Source organism: Zonotrichia albicollis, chromosome 4 (assembly GCF_047830755.1).
Source record: "Zonotrichia albicollis isolate bZonAlb1 chromosome 4, bZonAlb1.hap1, whole genome shotgun sequence".
Taxonomy (NCBI): domain Eukaryota; kingdom Metazoa; phylum Chordata; class Aves; order Passeriformes; family Passerellidae; genus Zonotrichia; species Zonotrichia albicollis.
Window position 1 is genome coordinate 15,298,453 of NC_133822.1, and position 21,672 is coordinate 15,320,124.

Genomic DNA, 21,672 nt, shown 5'->3' on the forward strand with positions numbered 1-21,672 from the left:
CGGAGAAGAGAAAAAAGGAGTGTGTTAGAAAGAGTGTCACAGAAGCTGGGAGGGTGGTCTGTATTTTTGGTCTTACCATAGAGGAAGAGCATTGGGTATGTTCAGCTGGCTTTAAAGAAAGGCAGACAGAAATAAGCTGTAATAAGTCTCCAATCAAGAGCCCTAGTAAACTAGGTCTTGGCTAACACAGGAGCAACAAAATGGCAGAAGAGGGCAAAAGGGGATTTGAAAGAAATGCACAAGAGGCTGGGCTTATTCCCTAGGATGCCCAGGATCAAGGCTGGCCATGGCAGAAGTGGGTACAACTGCCTCTGAATTTGATATAAGCTCTCTCCACTACCAGCACACGTGAGTCACACCCAGTGTCTCCTGAGTGCTGGACACCCTGGCAGTGGAGGTACTGTACTGGTAAAATGAGTTCAATAGAGGGGCTGATTTGGCTCTCCAGCTCAGATCCAGGCCATGTCTGCACAGGGACCAGCCAGCTTCCAGTGCATCCATCAGATTTGCAAACCCATAACATCCCAGGGCTAAAGCAACACTGTCTGTTTGTATATCCCCATTCCCTTCCACACAGTTCTGGCTTGGGAGAGTCTAACTGGCTCTCGGCAGCCCTGCAACACCCAGCACCAGCTGTGAATGTGGGTTGGTGCAGCTAATTAGCTCACTCTGCCTTTACCCACCTCACAGCAAAGCCCTAGGCACTCAGGGGATGTATTTTTAGAGGCCAGGCTGGGCTGAGCCCAGCCCTGGTCACGCCTGGAAGAGTCAAATTGCTGCAGACACTCTGCCTGATATTCCTTGATTAACCTCTGGGGCCATTTCCAATACTGACAGCAATTCTAAAATATACCCAAGGCTGCAAGTATCCTTAGGTGTAAGAAGCAGAATTGTAAATTAAATGAAACTGTCTTTATTAGGAGTCCTTCAGTTCAATAGCAACATAATCCTTTAGGCCTAACCTCTACCATATGCCAAACCTGTCTGCTACTTTAGCAAAGTGGGAATTGATGTATTTCTGCCAGTGTCAGAATTCCCCTCTAGTACCATGGAGGTCTCCTGCAGCATGCCCCTGCTCTCCAAGGATGCTCCAGTAATCAAACTGGCATTGTATTACCTAAAAAAACCCCTGTAATTTGGATGCACAGCCTATTTTGGTGGTATGGGCAGATAAGAACAATTAAAAACCCAAGGTACACCAGCTCATTTAATAATTTGGGTTAATTCATTGGTTTGGTAGTGTCAGCTTTCATTGCTTTCATCCTCTTTCACATGTTTGCTCTTGTGTTTTCAGATCACATACAGGCAAAAGTTGGCTTGAATACCAAATGAAACAGCAGTGCCCATAGAGACATTTCTTACAGGTCAGGCATAGATTTTGATTTTGTGTTGCTAGGCAAACATCTTTCCAGCAAAGTCCCATCCCCCTTCCTCTTTCTAGTTCTGCAAATCACCTTTTCTCACAGTGGAAGGACCCTTATTCTGCTGCTTGCTGCATTCCTGGTAGAAGGTACAAATGTCTCTTATGTCCTTCATAATAACTGAAATTTTTCTGGATTTTCCCTCCTTCCTGGCTGAGGGTGTTTGTGCATCTGTGACTGACAGGCTGAAGAAGCCTCTTGAGGTGCTGTGGGATATTGTGCTTTCACTGTCATTTCTTCTTCTATTCCCTGAGCTAACTGGGCTGTGTTTTAAGATGTGGCCAAAATGTACCAAATTATATCACTGCCTGTGGTAGAGGCTCAAAAGCAGCACAGGGAAGGTTCTGCTGATGCTGGCAGGTGGGATTTGTACAAACTGTGGCACTGTGGGCTGAGGTTCCTGCTGTGCTTGTGTGAGTTCATGAGGGGGAAATCAACCGCCAGCTTTGGGTTCTTGAATACATTTTTGGGTATCCCCAAAGGTTTCAGAAAGGAGACAAATCCTACCAGCTGTGCCAAAGGGGTACCCCATGGACCTGAGCACAGGAATCTGAGAATCCATTACTGGAACTTTCCAGTGTGGCCATTCCAAGCCCTAAAGCTGAGAGAGCTACTGCTAGATTATCCAAGAATCTTCAGCCTTGCCAGTGATGTGGCATGCAAATTTTAGGACAAGGACAGGCAACTGCCACCTGAGAATGCAGTGGTCACATCAGTTCCCAGGGATGGAGCCATGGCGACAAGTACTTGTAATTAAAGCCAGTGTCTATTGCCCATCTGAAGTGGACAGGATTTCATTTCTACAAATCTCAGAACAATGTGGAAAAACAAACCCTCATCTGTTTGACGTCTCTTGGAAGAGCTTTTGGAGAAGCTACACCACTGAGCAGAAAGCGCTCTTGGCTGTGTTCCCTGCTGCTGCAAGGGATTTAACCTGCAGAGGAACTTCAAGACAAGACTTCTGTCCTGCCCTTCTCCTTTGGGGCATGAGTAGCATGAACATACTGAATGGGAAAGGGCCACAGCAGGGACATCAGTCAGAGGTGATGTTCTGAGCAGTTTCTCTCACAGAGAAAAGGGATCTGAAGGATAAATCACAAGTACAAGGTCATATTTAGAGTGATACAGAAGGGAACCTGCAGGCTGAGTGGGAAAAGAAATATCTGAGGCAGGATGCACCTGTGTAAAGACACTCAGGGGGATGAGTGCAATGAGAACTGTTTGGGTAATTTTTTTCTTTCTTTTTATGCCACTATATTTAAAAAAGGCAACGGAGATGTTAAGAAGCAGAAGAGTCCAAGAAAGAGAAGAGAAGGTTCTAGAAGCCCAAGTAAAATTCAGTAGGATAAAGACTGAGTGATCCCTGCAACGTGTCTGAAAACCTTTTCAGAATATTGTTGCCTGCATACATCTCATTCATATTCAGAGTGTACTAGAAAACCAGCTTTTTAGGCAGATAAATTGCTGCAAACCTGTGAGCATTCTTAGAGCCCCTACGGGCACAAAAGAGGAAGTCAAAGCTTGTGCCCATCATGAAGTCAGGATCCTAGGTAAGGAAGTCTCTGGGAAAGAAGCCAGCTTTATTCAGTGGAGAGATTCTTAAAATCTCAGAGGCCACAGCCCTGGATAAGGGAGCTGTGTTCCTGGTAATCCTGCTCTGCCTGGGTTGGGGACAGTGAGGTTTACTGGGAACTGCTTGTGAGGAACACAAACCCTCCAGGTCCTGTTGAACCTCCATGATGTCTCACAAATCAAACCTGGTGTCTGAAAAAGTTTTTAATGGGTTGTGCTTTGGAAGCTAGGAGAGGATAAAATTTGCACTCCAGGAGAACCAGTCTCAATCTTTCAAGAGCAATATGTAACAGAGTAAATATAGTGGGATATTTATGCTGTAATGCAATCCATTCTGAAAAGGGATGATGGGGTTTTCAGACCTGTAAAGACAGCAGCAAAAATATGATCAAAAAGGCTTTGTATATTCACAGTACTATCAAAGTTCCCTGAAATAGCCATGGCTTAGAATATTTTATGGATAAAGATTTAGAAGAAAACAAGAAAGTATGTCAGTAGGCAGATTCAAATGAAAGATTCAGTAGGAAATTCCAGAGAAGAGATATTAATCCCACCTCATTCTTGTGGAACACTGGAGACAGAGGACCATTTGGGAGGTTTGAGCTCCTTTTGGCTGGTTTGCTGACAACTGTAATGGCTCTGCAGAGAAGCAGCCCCTGGAAATGCCTGAAAGGGAGCTTCATTAGGTCTGTACAGTATGTGTTTAATCCATATAACCATGGAGGCTCCTCCTCTGCTGGGTAAGTGTCAGTAGCTGTTCAGGAGCTGTTGATGACAGGACAGGCAGGCAGCATTCCCATTGCTGATGGCAGCAATTCTTTTACACCACAGGACACACTGAAGATGAGTTCAACTCCCTTGAAGTGGATCTACCCTTTGCTAGGAAGTCCAAACTGATCTTTTCCCTGATGTTTGAGGAGCAGAACTTCCTTGCTGATAGCTTTTTACTTTCTACCAACACTTCCTTTCATAGGGAGGAATCTCTTTTTTGCAAGAGATAATTCAACCTTTGTGTTGTGGAGAGCATTTGGGCAGCTGAATGCACAGTGTTATAATTGCTTCACTGGAGTTGTCTCAGTCAATGCAGAGGTACAGCTGCAGCCTCCCGGTTATGCCTGATAGGCTGGAAGAGATGAGAGGAAATGTGTGTTTGAGATGCTGGCACCACAATATGACAGAGTAGCTCCATATTTCTCAGGAGAATGAGTGGTCAGATGCTTATGCTGCCTTTTGTGACTAGCAATCTGTAATGGCCTTTCTCCACTGAGGAAACTGTGGCTCATGGATGAAGCTTCTAGAAGCCCACTGAGAGCAGCTGGTTGCTGGTGATGGATGTCTACTAAGATATTTCCTTGATGTTGAATTTGGAGAACGAATAGTTACCCACGAAGATGCCCTGTCTGTTAGAAACTTGATATTTGTCTGTCAGTTTTGTCCCATGAGGAAGGGGTGACACATATTCACTTCTTGCTTTTTTCTCCTCACTGCAGGAAAGGTTCCTCTGAGAACCTGCTCTGCAGAGCTTCCTGAGCAGGCTGAAGTGTTGTGTAGTTCCTTTACATTTGTAGGATATTGGCCTTTTTTAGATCAAGGTCTTTAGGTCTCCTCCAAGAGTTCTACTTCAGTCATGCTGCATCTGTGACTTTGGACACAAGATGAAGTGTGGCAAGAGATGTTTTGAGGAAATTAACTCATTAAAGCCATAGGTAAGATGTGGAAGGGGAATTAAAAGCACACATTTGGCAATGAGAAACCCCACTGCTCTTCTGGAGATGTTTCCTTCCCATGTGCTAACACTGAGATGGGATCTCCAAGGTTGTGAGTTTCAAGAAGAATAAGAATTTACCAAAGTATTGGGGAAAAAAAAGAGTTTTAGAAGTTATCTGTGCCATAGAGACATGGTAAAAGAAGTCACTAGACATCCTCCTGTATTTGTAGTGTCAAAAATCTCAAGTGACCTCAGGAAGCTGAGCTGCACAAGTCTTTGTGGAGAGCTGGAAAAAGTCAGGGCTTCAAATCAACCTGACTGCTGGCAGGTAATATTCTGCCATGGCACTGGGGAGTTACCACAGCCCCTTCCAGAGCCATCTGTCTGCCACTGCTGTCTGAGGCTTTAATCACAAGAGCCCTGGAGATAACCCACCAGCCACCAAAAGCCTCTGAGGTTATTATGAGGCCAGGCAGAAATGTATCTGGTACTTCTCTGACAGGGAATACTACTGGATTGCAGATGGCATAATTGTAAATTCCCACAACCTTACAGTGAAATCAAATTATTAGCAGGGAAAAAACAAACAAACAAACAAAAAACCCCCAAAAAATCTCCCCTGCAAAAATCTCCCCAAGAACAAATCAGAAAAGCTTCTCAAACTGTGCCATCTTCCTTTAAGTAAGGAGCTCTTTGAAAATTTCTGGGAACATTTTGAATAAAACTAGCCAAAATTCAATTTTTTTTCCCCCTGCAAAAATATTTTCTGTTAGAAGATTGCTGATGCTGAAAGTCAAATGTTCTGTAGACACATGCCAATTCTGAAACAGGCATTTCAGAAATGTAAGGTTGAAATCTCACATTTTGTCCTCACACATTTTAATTTGGTTTACATTTCCATTATAAATCATATATAACTGAGAAAAAAAATCAATGCCAGATTAAACTGCTTTTACTTTACTTAAGCATATGTCTTGAATCTTGATTATTTCAATAAAAATGATCTTTTACTGAAAGTTTTTCAACTTTAAATTTTCCTTCTATTTTAAAACAGAGAAAAATGTTACAGGGGGCTTTTGGAAACAAAAAAATCGAGCCTCTCTATAGCTGTAATCTCGGTGAAGCACTGGAGGGTTTTTTTTATGATTTAATGCCTATTAGAAAAGGGCACCATCTTACAGGAAAACTGGGAATTGAGGGACGTGATGCTGCCTTTACCGGGGCAAATAGTGAACACCTTGTGGATTTCCCTGGGAAAAGCTCTGAGGGTGTTCCAGTGCAATATAAAATGCTGATAGGCAGCTCTGCAGAGGAGACTGAGCTCTCCTGCAGCAGGGAGTTAAAATTTCATTTGTTGCAAGGAGGGCAATTGGGGAAAATGCAACATCTGCAATGGGGTTTGCCATTACATTTCTGCCTGCATTAACTCATGGGGGCCAAGAGACACCAAGAGTCAGCTCATCCAAATGCAATATATGTGCATTTATACTTCACTGATTCCACATGATCTCAGACCTCAGGGGAAGCATTACCATATCCCTGTGCAACAAAAGCCTGTTTTGAATACAGTTAATAAGGGCAAGGTAACTTCTTGAGCAAATGAGTCCTGCAGCTATCAGTTTTTTCCCCTTCATTTCCTATGGATTCTAAGATTTTGAAATTCTGGAGCTTGCTTTACTAATTAGCTTCTAATATGCAAATCATACAAATTTGAATAGCTTATAAATTAATTATTTATATATATATATATATCCAAAAATTGTCAGACAGAAGTCTTATGGCTCCAAGTGCTTAAGGTAAATATAAGGAAAGTCAATTGCTTTTATTTGGTTATGCAGATTAACCTAGATTGACAATTAGAGGACAAGTAATGAAAGGACTGCTTTTTCATACAGCTAAAAGCTCTATTTTTTCCCCATGACTTTCAGAAAAGCAGAACAATTGGTAAAGTATATATATGCAAATTATTTTTAATTTTCAGGATGTTTTAATAATCCTTCTCATTAGCTTTGGGAAATCAAGTCTTAGGGTAATCAAGTCTGGGTGGCTCCTGAGAAAGCAGCAGATACTAACCACTATCAGAGATGTAATGCTCATCTTCAGGTACAGCCACTGGTCTGACTCAGAGAGGCAGGTGCAGCTGGCCTGTGCTTCATCATTTGAGTTCTGTGGGACAGGCAGCCAGAAGAAGCCCTAGAACATCTGGATGAGAAGGTGCTGAAGATGAATTGAACCATGAAAATAAATGTTCAAAGGCTACATGTGTGCAGGGCTTTTTGTTTTACAGGTGGACAGACTCTGAGGATCTTCTGTTTGAGTAAGAGAAGAGAGGTTTTGCTGATTTGAATGCCTCTGCCAGCAGCCATGTGTGATGAACTTTTTTTCATTAAACTTGGCTTTTCATCTGACCAGTTCTTGATTCACAGGGCAATGGCTCCCAAAGGAGATGATCAGGGTGTCCCAGCCCAGAGCAGCCTGAGGGGATGACCTTGGGAGCAGAACAGGCCACTGAGCAAGGAGGAGAGAGAGCAAGATGAGAGTTCAGCTTTCCAGCTTTCCTCACTTCTATTTCCATCCATGCCAACTGTGTCCTCATTTCTGTTCCTGAGCAGTCCAATGTGCTTCACTGCATTTCCTGAGGCAAAGTTAACATGGCTTTTAAACATCAAACTCAGCAGTGTATTTATCACTGTGCTGGAAAAGGCAGTCTTCTTTTCCTCCACTTCTTTAGAGAGATTTATGTTCTGAATTATATTGTTCATTGCTCTCTTCCCTTTTTTTTTTTTTCCATTGTCTGGGAGGGAAGAGGGAGAGAAACCTGTGGGACAGGTTTTCCAAAAGGAGCATGGCCTGTATCTGGTTTTCATTCCAAGTAACAGATATTTTCAAATCCAGGCTGTCCCATCCAAAACACCCAAATAAATCCATCATCTTGACTTCTTATCTGCAGCAGTGTTGTGAAAGCACAGCTGTTGTGGAGGGCTGCAAACTGGGAGATGTTCTCTGACACACTTGGCCTGCTCAGGTTCTGGTCTACTAAGACCATGACACCAATTTTGTTGTCAAAATAAAACAGAAGAAAAAGACTGTTCAAAACATCCATGACAGTCCAAATGACTTTGTTGTGCACTGTGTAAGAACTGATTTTTCCATTTCTTGTGGCATCCTACAGCCTGCCTTGGAAATGAGAATGGCAACAGAGCTTGTCTCTGAGATGAACTTCCCGAGCCACTTTGTGTCCAACACCTTGCAATGCTCCATTGGTGCTGAGAGGGTGAGTGGCATCTACAGGCTTCTTCTTCCCTGTAGACTGGTGATTTATGAGGATTTTGGTGATTGATGAGGAATTAAACAAACTCCCAGAGGCATGTCCTTCTGCTGCCATGGCTGTGTTTGTCTTCTCTGCACTGGATGTTTGAGCATTTCTGCAGATATTTGTTAATTATTTCTGAATTAGCTGATGGCATTTCATGGTGTGGGAAAAGGACAAGGAAGAAGGAAAAATGAAGAACAGAGTGAAACTTGGTGCTCTTGGTGCATTGGTGTTTCTGGGGTTTCCCTGGTCAGCCTCAGGCTGAAAGGAGGAGGGAGACCTTTGGAATTTGTAGGGTTCCAGGAGCACATGAGTCCAGAAGGAAACCTCAGAAACTTCTTTGTGGTACTTCCTGTGCAGTACCACAAAAAAAAGTCCTGATTACACTGGGGGTGCCAAGGTTGGAAGGAGCCCTGTGGTCTGCAGTAAAATCCCCACTCCTCAGTACAACTCTGGGGGCTGCTGGAGCCAGGGAGACACTGGGGCAGGTTTTCCTGGGGAGGGAGGCAGGTAGGCACCAGATGAGAGATTCCACATGCACTGTTGCCAGGACCCATCCTTTGGGAAGCCCAGAGGCTCTGGGAAAGTGTGAAGATGGATGAGCCATCTTGTGCTTTGGTGAAGGTGCTTAAAGGAACTGCACATGCAGGTGGAAGCAGGAGAAAACCCAATCCACCTCGGTTTCAAAGCAATAGGTTTATGGGTTGCAAGAGGCTCTGGATGACTGTAGGTGAACTATCAGCCCCTGTCAGTTTTGTATAATTAATCTTCGCTCAAGGGAGGATATCCAGGGATACCAGCAGCCCAAACAGAGAGATTGTTATGGACCATTTTCACCTGAGATTTGCAGCAGCTAGTGTTTAATTCCCAGTCTGTGTCTTTTCATTGCCTTTTAAATTAGAAAGTTATTTAATGTTGATGCAGAATATTTCCTAGGAAAAAAAAACAGCCTACAGACTCATTGGATTTCTGTATGATATTATGGGATACAATGAAGTCTGTATGTGTCATTCTGGGATTTGAAATGCCAATCACAGGCATTATCAGAAAACATTAGAAGTGGTCATATGGAGACTGGGAATAGATCTTACAAAGCTACTTAGCAACATTTTCTTCTACTACACATCTTTCCAAGAATAATTATTGATTTGATGAATTCTTTGGTAAAAAAACCAAACAAGGATAGGGACTGTTTAAATGATATGTAATGCTTATTCTGTGTGATTTACTGTGTTCAAGTATGGTCAAACAGTTGAATCTCAACTTCCCTGTCTCTAAACATCAATTTATTTTGATGTTTTTCTATTAACAAATGTTTCTTTACAGCTGAGGCCTCTTTGCCTTCATGTCTGTTCATCTTATATAATGATGTCTGGCTTTGGATGAAGATTTTCTCCCAGCCCCTCAGACAAGGCCCAGCAGGCAGCACTGCTGGCTGGTGTCTCAGAGCTTCAAAGTGGAGCTGGACAGAACAACTGGGGTGCCACCAGCTGGGATGTCCCATTACTCTGCAACAGCAATTAGAGCCAAGTCACATTCTTTGGCCATCAATCAGCTGACCATGAACTGATTCCAGTCCCCACAGCTTGGTCATCTGGCTGCAGCAGGGAATAGGTCCCATTTAGCAGATTCCCAGGGTGATATATGAAGCAGAAGTGGTTTTGTTGGCATCTTGTGCCAGACAGTCTCCTCAAAGAATAGATCAGGGAATGAAGGTAAGAGCACAGCCATTTACAAACCAGATGTCTATGAAGAAATAATAAAAGAACCACCCCTCTTGTGTTTGCCTGGCTGGTGCATGAGAATGTAGAGGAAGCAAAGCAAGAGCTAAATGAGAGTGCTATATTGACTATATTGGAAAGGGTAGAATTAATTTATATGTGTTTACCTTTGATTACAAATCTGGGTGAGCAGCAAAGCCCCCACAACTGGATGTGCATTTGATGGGAGGTCTGTACATTTGGGTTTGCAGACTGGTACCATCACCATGCTGAAAGGCTGCCCAGTGCCTCACACAAAAGGGGAGCAGCTCTTCCCCTGGACTGATGGGATCTGGCTGAGGACAGAGAGGAAAATCTAATGCTAGATAAGATAGAGGGGGACTTCCTACTGCCTTGCTGCAAATGTCTGCTGCCCAAGAGTTCAGCAAAATTGGGACAAAATCACTGGGGAAAAGAAGATGGGGGAGAAGAGCAAGTTAAAGAGGAAAACAAGTAAAAAATGCTTGTGTGTGTCTATCTTCTTCCATCACCTCCACTGCTTTCATTGCAACTGGCAGTGCAGCCTGGGATGAGTTAGAATTTCTCGAAATATGTACAAGATGGTGCACACAGTGAGGTCTTGTAGCACCAATTCTAAAAGCTCTTGTGATTTGCATGAAGAGCAGGAGCTTTTGCAGCACAACTGAGCAAGTGAAATGCAGGGGTTTGTGCCCTCTCTGTTACTGCAGCCTGTGTATGGAGAACAGCGACACTGGAAAATTCCTTGGGCATTCTCAGCAAGGTAGGTCTGAGAAAAAAGAAAATTAAATGCCAGAAACATCTTTCACTGCTTCAGGGAAATGCCTAAGATGGCAGAACCAGCTGGATTTGAACTCACCCAAGCACCTTTTTGACCATCTAACTTAGAGTGCTTAGAGATCGTTAATTAACATTAATATATTTAGAGATGATCTAAGGAATCAAGAGTCAAGAAAAAAGTCAAGAGATTTTCCTGTGGATTCATATAAAGATACAATTTCTATCAGAGTTCAGGGAAAGTTAAAAGAAACTTCTGCTAGGCAAAAGGAATGATTTATCCTGGCTAGCAAGCCAATGGAAAAAAATAATCAGCTTAGGGTAGCTCTTTTTAATTTGAGTGTTTTAACTAGCTTTGTGGAAAAACACATTGGAATTAAGAGGAAAATGAAATATAACTGTAATATATCACAGATGTTGATGCCAGAATATTGTAGTGGGTTTTTTCTTCAAAGTATTGTGATAGAAAAATGACAAGTAAAATTAAATACTGGTCAGAAAACCTGCACATAGGCTTTTAAAAGAGCTCTTTGTCCTGAAATGTAGCTGTCATATACTTATTTTTACTATTGAACCAACACAGGGCAAGGTCTGTGGTTCTTTGTGTTCCAACTATTAGCTTTTACTATTATTATAGCAATAATTTGCAGTCCAATAAGAAAAGAGGACTTCTGCTCTAAAGGCCTTCAAACCCAGCAAGGTTTTGAGTATGTGCAAGCCTGCTCTAATTAAAAGCACAATTCACTCCTTAGGGCAGCCAGTGAGATGCTGTGGGCCACCATTTAAACCATTTTCACTCAGAAGGACTCCAGACAGGTTTATGCATCAGATCTTACAGTCATAGGGCTGTCTAACTTTCTTTTTGCTGCTTTCACATTTAGCTTCTAAAAATTTGTTCTCCTGGATTCTTTATCTTTGGTTTCTCCTATTTTAATTAATGAGAATGTGTGTGGTTAAATTTTTCCAGCAAGGCAAATTTATTTTTATGCTACTCTTAAGTTTTCCCTGCATTAAAATACATTCTGATTTTTCCATGGGCCTGGAATAATGTCAGAAGCCAAGTATAACAATTTTGTGGAAATCACAATATTGAGGTACATCCTTAAAATTGGGTGGTATGAAGAGTCTTTCAAAGTGGGAACTACCTGCCTTCTTCTTATGGAGCTAGCACTGCTAGCAACAGCTCAAACACTCAGGTAAACTGAAGAAGGAGTAATTTGCATTTACTATCCCCTTCTTTTGCAGAAAATACATACTTATTTCTGATTGTCCATATTTCATACAGATTTCCATTCAGAAAAAGTTGTGCAGTTACCAAAATCACCTCTTTTAAAGAGCAAATCACATTATGAACTCTGGAAATGCACTCAAAATACCAACATTTTAAAGAAAAGAGATTAAAATAAAAAAAAGAGGCCCCATTATTATGACAAGTATATACATAAATAAATAAAAAATAACCCTGTTCAAACATGGTTGTGGTTAGATAGTCATACCATACTTCTTTCTCACCAATACAGGGTGAAAAACATGCACTAAAATTGTTGATTAAGCATGGGAAGTGATCAAATTCAAATTGATCTAAGCCTAATCTGTGGAAGAGTCCAGGGCAGCTCTCCTGATGTTCTTCAAACGCAAAATAAATCACTTGCCACTGCTACAGCTCACAACCATGCTTCAACATGGTTTCCTACAGCTGGGGCCACCGTGGTGTGTTACCTGAATTATTCCAGTGATAAAAACACCACCAGATTAAAACAAAAAAGAGAGAAAAAAAAGGCAAACTCAATCCACCCTCCCCCCCAATCAATTTTAGCAGCAGTTTTTCCCAAAAGAAAACAAGTCATATACACATACATATACACGCACACAGGGAGAGCTCAGGACTGTGGACACTTCTGGGATGGCGGCGGTAAGGGAGTGACAACACAGGATGGCAAAAGAAGCCACTGTGCTTCTCCAGCCCTTTGCTACATAATTTGGAGGCCTCTGCTACCCAGATGGCATTTGAGAGGGGGAGAAAGGAGAGTGAGGGGAGATGTTTTCTGCCTCTTTCAGAAGGTTTGGTTAAACGAGCTTGTGAGTTGTGGGAACCACAAAGATTTGGTGGCGGCAGACGACGGCCAAAATCTGAGCAGCAAAGGGCGTGGAAGCCGAGAGAACCAGACAGGCAGAGAAAGACAGACAGACAGACAGCACAGCGACAGAGATGAATGGCAGTCCCAAGTGAGGTGCAGGCTGGGTGCAAGTCGTCCTTCCCGCGATCCTTGCTCCCTTGGAGGGAGGGGTGTGTGCCCACGAGGGCGGCAGGGCCGCGCTGCAGTCCTGGCGCAGGCGGCGCCGCCTGGACGAGGACTGCAGGGCCTCAGCCCTGGTTCTCTGCCTTCAGACACATTGGTTGGGAGTGAAAATGAACTCAGGGGGTTTAGTGTGGCTGGAGAAGGGGAGAGGAAAGTGAGGGAGAGAAGGAAGAGAGGCAGGGTGTGGGTTAAAAGGGAGGAGTGCAGGAGAGGGTGAAAGGGAGATTTAGGTACAGGCTTTCAGATATTCTAAAGAATGGGAGCAGGAGCTCGTGGCAAATAATATGAAGCCTCTTGACACCAAAAGCAAGATGATTGTAAAAAAAGGCCTCATGCGCCTGGTTTAAACATCAGAAATAAAATAGGCTAAATGAGAAATCACTGCACAAGTCTCCAAGTCTTGGGAGCTCAATGCTTTGGTATTTCTCTGGCCTTGCTGCACCAGTACTCAGGATTAAGTCAAGCTGCAACGCTCTGCTGACTTCTTAACAGAATTTGGAAAACTTTCCAGAAGTGCAAGGTATAAAGTACTCAGCTCTCCTGAACACCTGAAGGACAAACATCAAACCATTACCCATAAGGCTGGGGCAAAACAGATCTGACCAACATTTTTAGGGAAGTAATACACCAAGGTGGGGTTTGTGTTTTCTTAACCTTCTTCACAGGGGGGCTACTTCCTGAGGCACCCAAGTCCTTTGTCTCCCAGATGTCCACACACAACACTGCACTGCCCTCCTGTCATCTCTCCCATTAAAACCCCACCATTTCCATCTCAAACCACTTGCAATGTTCACTCTTAGGGAAATGTGTGCTGCTGCAACAGGAGTGCATTTTATGCACAGAAATATTCCATTATTTCACAAAAACTCTCAAGTCACCAGTTCCCTCTCCCTGACAGTTCTCATCTTGTAACCACGCTCACCCCCTGGCTCATCACATCTGCTGCATGGCCTTGTGTGGGTACCTGTGGTGGGTAACTCCTCCTCCCCTGAGCCTCCTGCAGGGTTCACAGACACACTCAGACACTGTGCAGCTGTGGCACTGAATGAGCAGGCAGGGTGGCCACCACTCCAGATGGTTTTCTCAGTCATCCTCATGCACCCCAAGCACAGCTGACAAACACAGAGGCACCTGCACATGCAGACGTGCTCAGAGGCACCAGCAGAAGCCCTCAGAGGCAGGCCCACAGATAGGCACAAACCCTCCCTCCCTGACAGCCTTTCCAGACAGACAGATGGAATCAAACACTCAACACCCCCTCTGTCACTGTGCTGCTCTGGAGACACAGGTGCTCCCACCTGGACGTGCCCCTGGAGCTCTCACAGGCCATGAGCAACCCCCAGAGGCTCCTCCAGCTCCATGGGCACTGATATGAGCCTTGCTTTGGTGGCAAATGAGGACTGAGCCATGCAGTCCCTTTGGTCTGACACTGGCAGGGGGAAGGGTGAAGGAAAAAGGACCCTGTGGACCAAGGCAAAGTCAGCTTTCCTCTCTGACCAAGAGAAGGAGGTCACATGAACACCTTTCCCAATGATTCAGGGTCTGTGTTTCTTTCATTACTTTGGGCACTGTGGCACAGCAGAAATGGAACTTGATTTTTCCATTTGATACAGAGCAACAAACAATAATGAGAAACTTTCTTAGCCTGGAGGAGGAAGGGACAGCAGGCTGTTAGTCACCTTTACAGCACTCAACTCCAGGCTGTGTCTGCTGACGTGGGAAGGAAGGAAGTGCTGCTCTGTGCTTGGAGCTACTTCTGGGATGATACAGTCCCGACCTGCTGGGTTTTGTTCAACTCCTATCAGATTTATTTCCAATTATAATAGAGAGTAATAATTTTTACCACCTCAACATTTTCTTCTAAAGGGGTTTTGCAAACTCAAATAACAATACTTTTTTAACATAAGGAATAATAGCTGTCTCCACTGTTGGGAAGACTGAGGTACAGGGATCTAATAAAAGTCCAAGGATTATAACCCACAGGCCCTACATCCCAGGCCTCATACATTATACCATTTTTCTTCTTACTCCTAAAAACCCATTCTTTGTCTTGGTGACAGCTGACAACATGGTAGAGGTGGTCTCTGCCTTGGAAGTTCTTTTTTTTAACAAAAGATTTAAAAGTAATTTCCTCCCTCTTTAGTTACTTAAGAAGTGGCATAAGAGTGCCCCAAAAATGAATATTTTAAAAAAATTTTTGGGGAAAAAATTTTAAAAAGATCCTAATTTTGTGGCTAGAAAGTTAGTTGTACAGCAGTCACTGAGAGGAAAGCTCTGAAAATGCAGCTTCAGAGTGATGCAATTTAAAGGTGAATGTGGGAGAAACTGTGCCACCCTGAAGTTTTTAAACCCACCAGATTCTGACCTTCTTTGTGCCCTCTGCACTTCCTCAGTTGTGTCAGATGCCTCTGGGTGTCTGTGGAGCTCCTTGGGGGGGCTTGGGAGATGTTCCCAGGATGCAGGAAGCAAGATGGACTTACTGCTTAACATGATTGAGCTTTTTGCTTGACATAACCCCCACCATGGACGTGTTTTATGTGAAGGCTCCCTGAAGGACTCAGAAATGCTCAGGGTGCGGCCTACCCTGCAACCCCATGGCTTCCCACTCTTTTGGAATGCACAGCCATGCTAATGAAGTGCTGAGCTGGGCATGCAGGTGCACACTCACCCACGGGCATGCAGGGGAGCATTCCTGCATTCAGGGAACTCCCAGGCACACTCATCCATTACCAACTCTCACAGTGAGACAGTCACACGGGCTCAGTTACACACACAGCAACCCCTGAATCCACCAACACCAAATACACGTGAAATTCTTGTGCTTGCATTCACACTCCTTTTCCCCCCACACATGGATTTATGTCTGGACATTCTCCTGTGGGGATTTGTAGCCCATACAGGCATCCAAACACACTTAGGGACATGGAGCACCAGTAATGGAGTGCACACACAAACACCCACCCATGCACACTCACATATATCTTAAGGAAGGTTTTGGTCTGGGAAATTCCTTTTTCAAGAAACAAAAACATACGTCAAAATAAAAAATGAAAGACAAACCAGAACATGGGGAACTGCACAAACAAGAGCAAGCACATAACTACACACACACTGTGGAGGCTGTCAGTCAGTCAGGGCTCTCCTCTCAACTACAGCTCTGTGCCTGTTGGCTTTGCTTCCCCTGAGTGCAAATGTGTGCTGAACCTCACACATTTCAGGCTTATGCCAAAGACTGCAGGTCAAACTGACCTGTGCCAGGAGTGTCCATCTTCCCTTCTAACTGACCACAATGAGAACTGACCCTTCATTCCATGAGCAGCACCTTCCAAGATCCACAAGCACTTTTCATCTTCTAAGGAGTTCAGCAGAAATATTTTACCTGCACCTGACCAATCTAAACATCTCCTATCAGTGGAGCTGGTTGGCATTTTAGGGTTTATGGTTTCTGTCCTTTTCAGACCCCAGGTCTCTTGGAACAAGACAAGACAGTGTACAGAAACACAGGGCAGGGCTTGCTCAAGCCCACAGACAGCAAGGAAGCAACGAGCCCCCGAGGAGAGGGGAGAAGTGTGTCTGATAAACTGCCCCACACTGCTTGGCAAGATGACAACTGGCCGTCCAAGATGGGCTGCTACTTCCAAAGCCCATTTTCTACAGCTGTAACATATCAAGTGCTGCTAGCAGGGAGGGAATCTGACAGGACAAACCAACATACAAAACATTCTCTTATTCAATAAGGGTTATAAGTGCAAAGGGATTTCAGAACATTTCAGAACAAACTCAATCCACAGCTGCCGCTTATTTATCAGCGCATCAAAAGGTTGTGCAAGTTTTTAGTAACAAACATTAGAAACTAGTAGCAAAGGAGTTGCCTAGATAAAAAAGAGAAGATTTAAACATGCCAGGTAACAAAAAGATGTGTGCAGAGATCTGTAAAACTGTATAGAAGGAAAGGATTCTTTAGAGGAAACAGAGGGACCATCACACAATGCTCTTCACAGCCCTTACTAAAAGAGTCAGGGCCAACCCTGCTGCCTCCTCACCTGAGACAGCTGCAGGTTGTTTGGACAGAGGCATGCCCTCATTTTTTGTAGGCTTCTGTAACTGAAAACTGGATTCTGGGCCTTGCCTGACGTGAACTTGAATTGAGACAGAGCCTTGTGGCTGGCAATTAAGCACAGCAGCACGGACAGCCCTGGAGACTGAAGATCACAACAAGCATCAGCAGCATGTCTGTCTCAGCAAGATGCTGAGGATGAATGTGATTTATACTGCTTAAATTTGATGTCTGGGAGCCAGGTGTCTAGACAAACCTAACAAAGCTAGACACTCACCAGTCACCAGTGGGCACCTCCAAATAGCAATTTATTTCCCTGTCACAGATGTGTCCAGGGCGCCTGGGAGGGGAGCATCCCTCACCACTAACAGCAAGAGGTCACCTGGCTGTGACTCTCTTCCTCTCAGACAATGGCAGCTAATGAGGAGATGAATCTGAATTTCTTCAAAAGGACCCGTTGGATTTTCCTGCAGTCTAGGATTTCTGACTATTTATATACCAAAACAAAAGGATTTCCTTCCTTTCTGCTTAGAAGATTTTTGTATGGATTCAAATATATCAGTCAGGGAAGTCTTATTGATGTTTAATATGATTCATTTCCAGTTAACTGTGCTTATTCCCTACAGTGCCATACACAGTTCTCCCTCTAAGGATGCGAATTGAACTTTTCCACAATCTGAAGGCTATTGCCAGGCTCCCTACTTAGTTTGCTTGTGACAAGTATGGCAGAGAAAAGGTTTTAATCTCACTTTTAAAAATTAACAACTTCAGCCTCATTGTAATATCCCTCTACAAAGTCAGACTAATACTGATATCTACCTAGTAAAAGGGTAACCAAAATTGTTTACAACATTCTGTGGGAAATGTTGTAAGCAACTTCTTGTGTCCAGAAATCAGGACATTTAAGAGATGCAAAATAAAATTTCCTTTCTAGTTAAAAACTATTTTCCATTCTTTCACAAGACAAGGAAAATAAACTAGTTAAAAAAAATTATTCATTCAAAATCAAAATGTTACAGCTTGAATAAATATTCTTGTTTTGGAATTATAGAATAAAAGGAAAAAAAGAAAAAAGTTGAAAAGAAATTAAGCTAGAACTAAGATATGAAAATATTTTGTTTGGAAAGTTCCAAGTGAGGCACTTTTATTTTTCAAAATGCTGCCTGATTATTTTTCTCTAAACACAGCAATGAGTGAAAACTATGCTGTCACTTCTCTGCTTGCAATTGGTTGCCTTTACAGCGCACAATTCCAAGATGGAATGTTTATTCAAGAGCCACATAATTTTAAAAATTCATGAGTGATTTGCTGTTCTTTAAGATATTTACAGCAATTTTCTTTCAATTTTTCTATTTTCCTGGCCTTTATAAGCTGCATTTTTCAGTGTAATTTTGTCCATGCTCATAACTCCATCACAGCCTCTCTTTTGGAAATCTGTGTGTTTCCTGCCTGTCCTTTGTCTATTTATCCTATAATTCTATATCCATCTACCTCCAAAAAAGAGATATAGGAAAAGGATTGCCTGGTGTGATTTATTTCCTGCACACCAGATGCTCATTTCAGTCTCCGTGGCTCACCCAGTCCTTCACCTGTCTGCTGATATGGGCATGAGTGGGGCCAATCAGTGCCAATTGGGCTGGTGCAATTTGAGAGATGGAGCAAATCGGGTTGCAAACAAAAAAAAAAGGGTTGGAACTCTGGTGCTTTGTTTTCCTTTAGGATTTCTACTTTATTTTTATGTCATCTACCTTTGTTTGTTATTATATTCACATTTGAAACAGAACATTAGGAGCAGATTCCTCTAAACAGAGACAATTTGGTCTTTATTTCTTTTGGAGGAAGCCTGATGAGGAGGCACAGGAAGGATTCCTGTTTTGGTTCCCTCAGTTCCACCTCGAAAGAACTGACCTTTATCTCTCTGTGGGGTGGAGAGTACTGAGCTGCCATGGGAAGCACAGCATAACACTGGGCAGACCAAAGTCCTGTTCGAGCAGCTTCCCATGGCACAAAGAGCTTTTCCACTTACACTCCACGTTTCCCATCACTTTTCCTGCTATACAGTTTAATTCATGCCAGGCGGATTATGGAGGGAAGAAAATGATGCAACAGTCAAAAAGTCCTTTAAGTCGTTCCAAAAAAAAAAAAAATTAAAACAAAAGAAAACCAAACCAAATAAAATGCAAAAAAAAAAAAAAAAAAGAAAATGAAAGAAAAAAGAGCTTTGAAACAAAAAAAAAAAAAATCTGAAAAAAAAAAAAAGAAAGGAGGAAGAGGGAAAAAAATAAAAGAACCCGGGAAAGACGAATGTTAGAGCAGGCACGATCATGGACAGACGCCAGCTACTTACGTTCACCTCGGTGATTGCTATATCAACAATGCTACCCACAACAATCAAGGCGTCAAATGTATTCCATGCATCACAGAAATAGTGCTGCATGTGGCAGAGAAGCCAAGGAGAGAGAGAGAGAGAAAGAGGAAAGAAGGAGAGGAAGAAAGAATGAGAGAAAGAGAGAGGAAAGAAGGAGGAGGAAGAAAGAATGAGAGAGAGAGAGGAGGGAGAGAAAGAGGGAAAGGGAGAAAAGAGGGGAAAAAAAGTAAAAAAAGTAAAAAAAATAAAATGAAAATAAAAACAAAACAAAAGCATGAAAGAGGGAGAGAAGAGGAAAAAAATAAGAAAAGAAAGAGGTTATGTGGGCATATTAAATAGTCTCTTACCACTCTACAGTATTGGTTGCTCAAACCTCTGTAACGTTTCACATGATGGAGGGTATCAACAAAAGCCTGGTTAGTCAGAAAGTTACACTCAAGCATGTCTACCTTTTGGAGGGAAAAAAAGCACACACACCCCAAACTCTGTGCGCTTTCACCAGTCACAGCCTTGGGGCCAGCTATGACAAGTGAAAAAGAAGGAGGCATTTCCCCCCCTCCTTTTTTTTTCCCTGGGAGAAGGAGAAGGACGACGGCAAGTTCAATAAAAGCATGACTAGAGGGAAAAAAACCAGAAAACAAAAAGAGAGAGAAAAAAAGAGAGAAAGAGAGAAGGAACAGCAGAGGAGGAGGAGGTGGTGGTATCCTGGGGAGGGTAGAGTAATACTCACATTAGTTTCACTGAGAATGACGTCTATAATGCTGCCAATTACGATGAGGAAGTCAAAAACATTCCAAGGATCACTAAAGTAACCCTACATAAGGAAGGGGCAGGCAGGATGGGGATTAAAAAGGAATGTTAGACAGACAAAAACAGTTCAAAATTACCATTAGAATTTCTGCCCTGACACCTCAAGGGGTTTTCCTCTTAAGTCTACTTGCTGTGTCTCAAGCTGTAGCCTAGGCCTGGGTTTCCTGCCTCGTGTGAGCAGCCCCTCTCCAGCTCACGGGATTCCAGAGAAGCCACCCCTCCCCTCCAGCTCTGAGACAGGGGATGAAGGGAAGTCACACAGATCATTTTGAGCATAGCTGCTGGCAGGAATGGGGCTTGCAGGACCAGTTCCTCCAGACACCTCCATTCCTGGCAATGCAGCACCATTCCCATTTGACTTAGTGGGGAGAGTACAGGAATAGTGTAATGTGGTTTCTTCAAAAAATGGCTCCCCACTGTCACTATCAATCCCCCAGTCCATGTTCCATCTCTGTGCTAGCACAGGGAATAGCTGGCTGCTGTGCCATGGAGGAGAGGGCACAGTCAAGCTGGGGCTGTGCTAACTAAACCTCACCTCTGTCTTTACCCAGCTCCACTCAGTATTATTTCAGTCATTACAGTTTCTTTCAGTAATGCTCTAGGTCCTGTCTCAATGATACAGAGCAGCACTGGTATCTCTGTCACTCTGAAAGCACGCCTGCACCACAGAATGGAGCTGTGAATGTAGCCTGGCTTGTCCCAGCAGGAAGGGGAAGAACAGGAGCAAAGTTGTCTTTAGCATTGCTCAGAGTCAGACCTGCTGCTCACTCCTGCTAAGGACAGTGCCACAGCAGCACCGTCACCTTGGCTGTCCAGGACAAACGATGGCTGGTCACATCAGGGGCTGCCCCAAACATCTCACTGTCCTGAGCAGAGCTCAGGAAATCAGCACTGCTTACTGCCTTATCCTGCATAATTTTTTGGTGGATAGGCTGCAAGGACACAGGACCCTTTTGGAGAAGGTTCTCTTCAGCCTAGGAGAGGAACCTCTACGTAAACTTCCTCTACAAGTCAATGTCACAAGCAAAGAAAATTCATCCTGGCTCACTGAGCACCTGTGCCAATCTCCTGCCCTTGTTCTGCAGCCTTCAAAGGAGGCAAACATACAAAATCCTCCATGCTCCTTTCATGTGTTTGGTTTAGTGAGCATGGGCTAACCTGACCTCCCTGGTTCCCAGCTGCAGCTTGTCTCCTGTGAGACTGAACCCGAGCTGCACTGTGATTGCTATTCTTAGTCCAAGAGTCAGGTCATGGGTAAAGTGTGAGCCTGTGTTCCCAGGCAGCGTTGCAGAAAGCAAAAAGGAGAAAAGAAAAAAAAATAATTAAAGACAAGAAAGAAAAAAAAAAAATTATCCCAGTACTGGCACTGTACAAAGTCAGGCTTGGGAACCTCAGATTACTGTGGGTTCAACCATCACGGGGAGCAGGCACTGGCAAAAAGTGTCTTTCTATCTGCTGGAACACTGCCTCCATGAGACTTTGAGACTCACATTTATGAACAACATTACTCTTTGGGCAGGAAAAAAAAATGAAAATACGAAGCAGAAAAAGCCACTGCCCAGCTGGTTCCATGCCAGAGCCAGTGAAGGGAGCTGGTAGAGGGACTT

At 43.5% G+C, this 21,672-nt stretch overlaps 1 protein-coding gene across 8 annotated transcripts in view; it reads right to left on the bottom strand.

Moving 5' to 3' along the window:
* The window catches only part of CACNA1C (calcium voltage-gated channel subunit alpha1 C), a 451,825-nt gene that overhangs the window by 35,138 nt on the left and 395,015 nt on the right, over positions 1 to 21,672 (bottom strand). For 4 of the 8 annotated variants that reach the window (XM_074540180.1, XM_074540173.1, XM_074540176.1 and 1 more), the window contains exons 31-33: positions 19,986 to 20,069; positions 19,235 to 19,318; positions 77 to 109 (exon numbers count right to left, since the gene is read on the bottom strand). In XM_074540180.1, coding sequence (XP_074396281.1) covers positions 77 to 109; positions 19,235 to 19,318; positions 19,986 to 20,069 — 201 coding nt within the window. The remainder of the gene's footprint in view (positions 1 to 76; positions 110 to 19,234; positions 19,319 to 19,985; positions 20,070 to 21,672) is intronic. The other 4 variants (XM_074540178.1, XM_074540175.1, XM_074540177.1 and 1 more) reach the window with 3 other exon arrangements.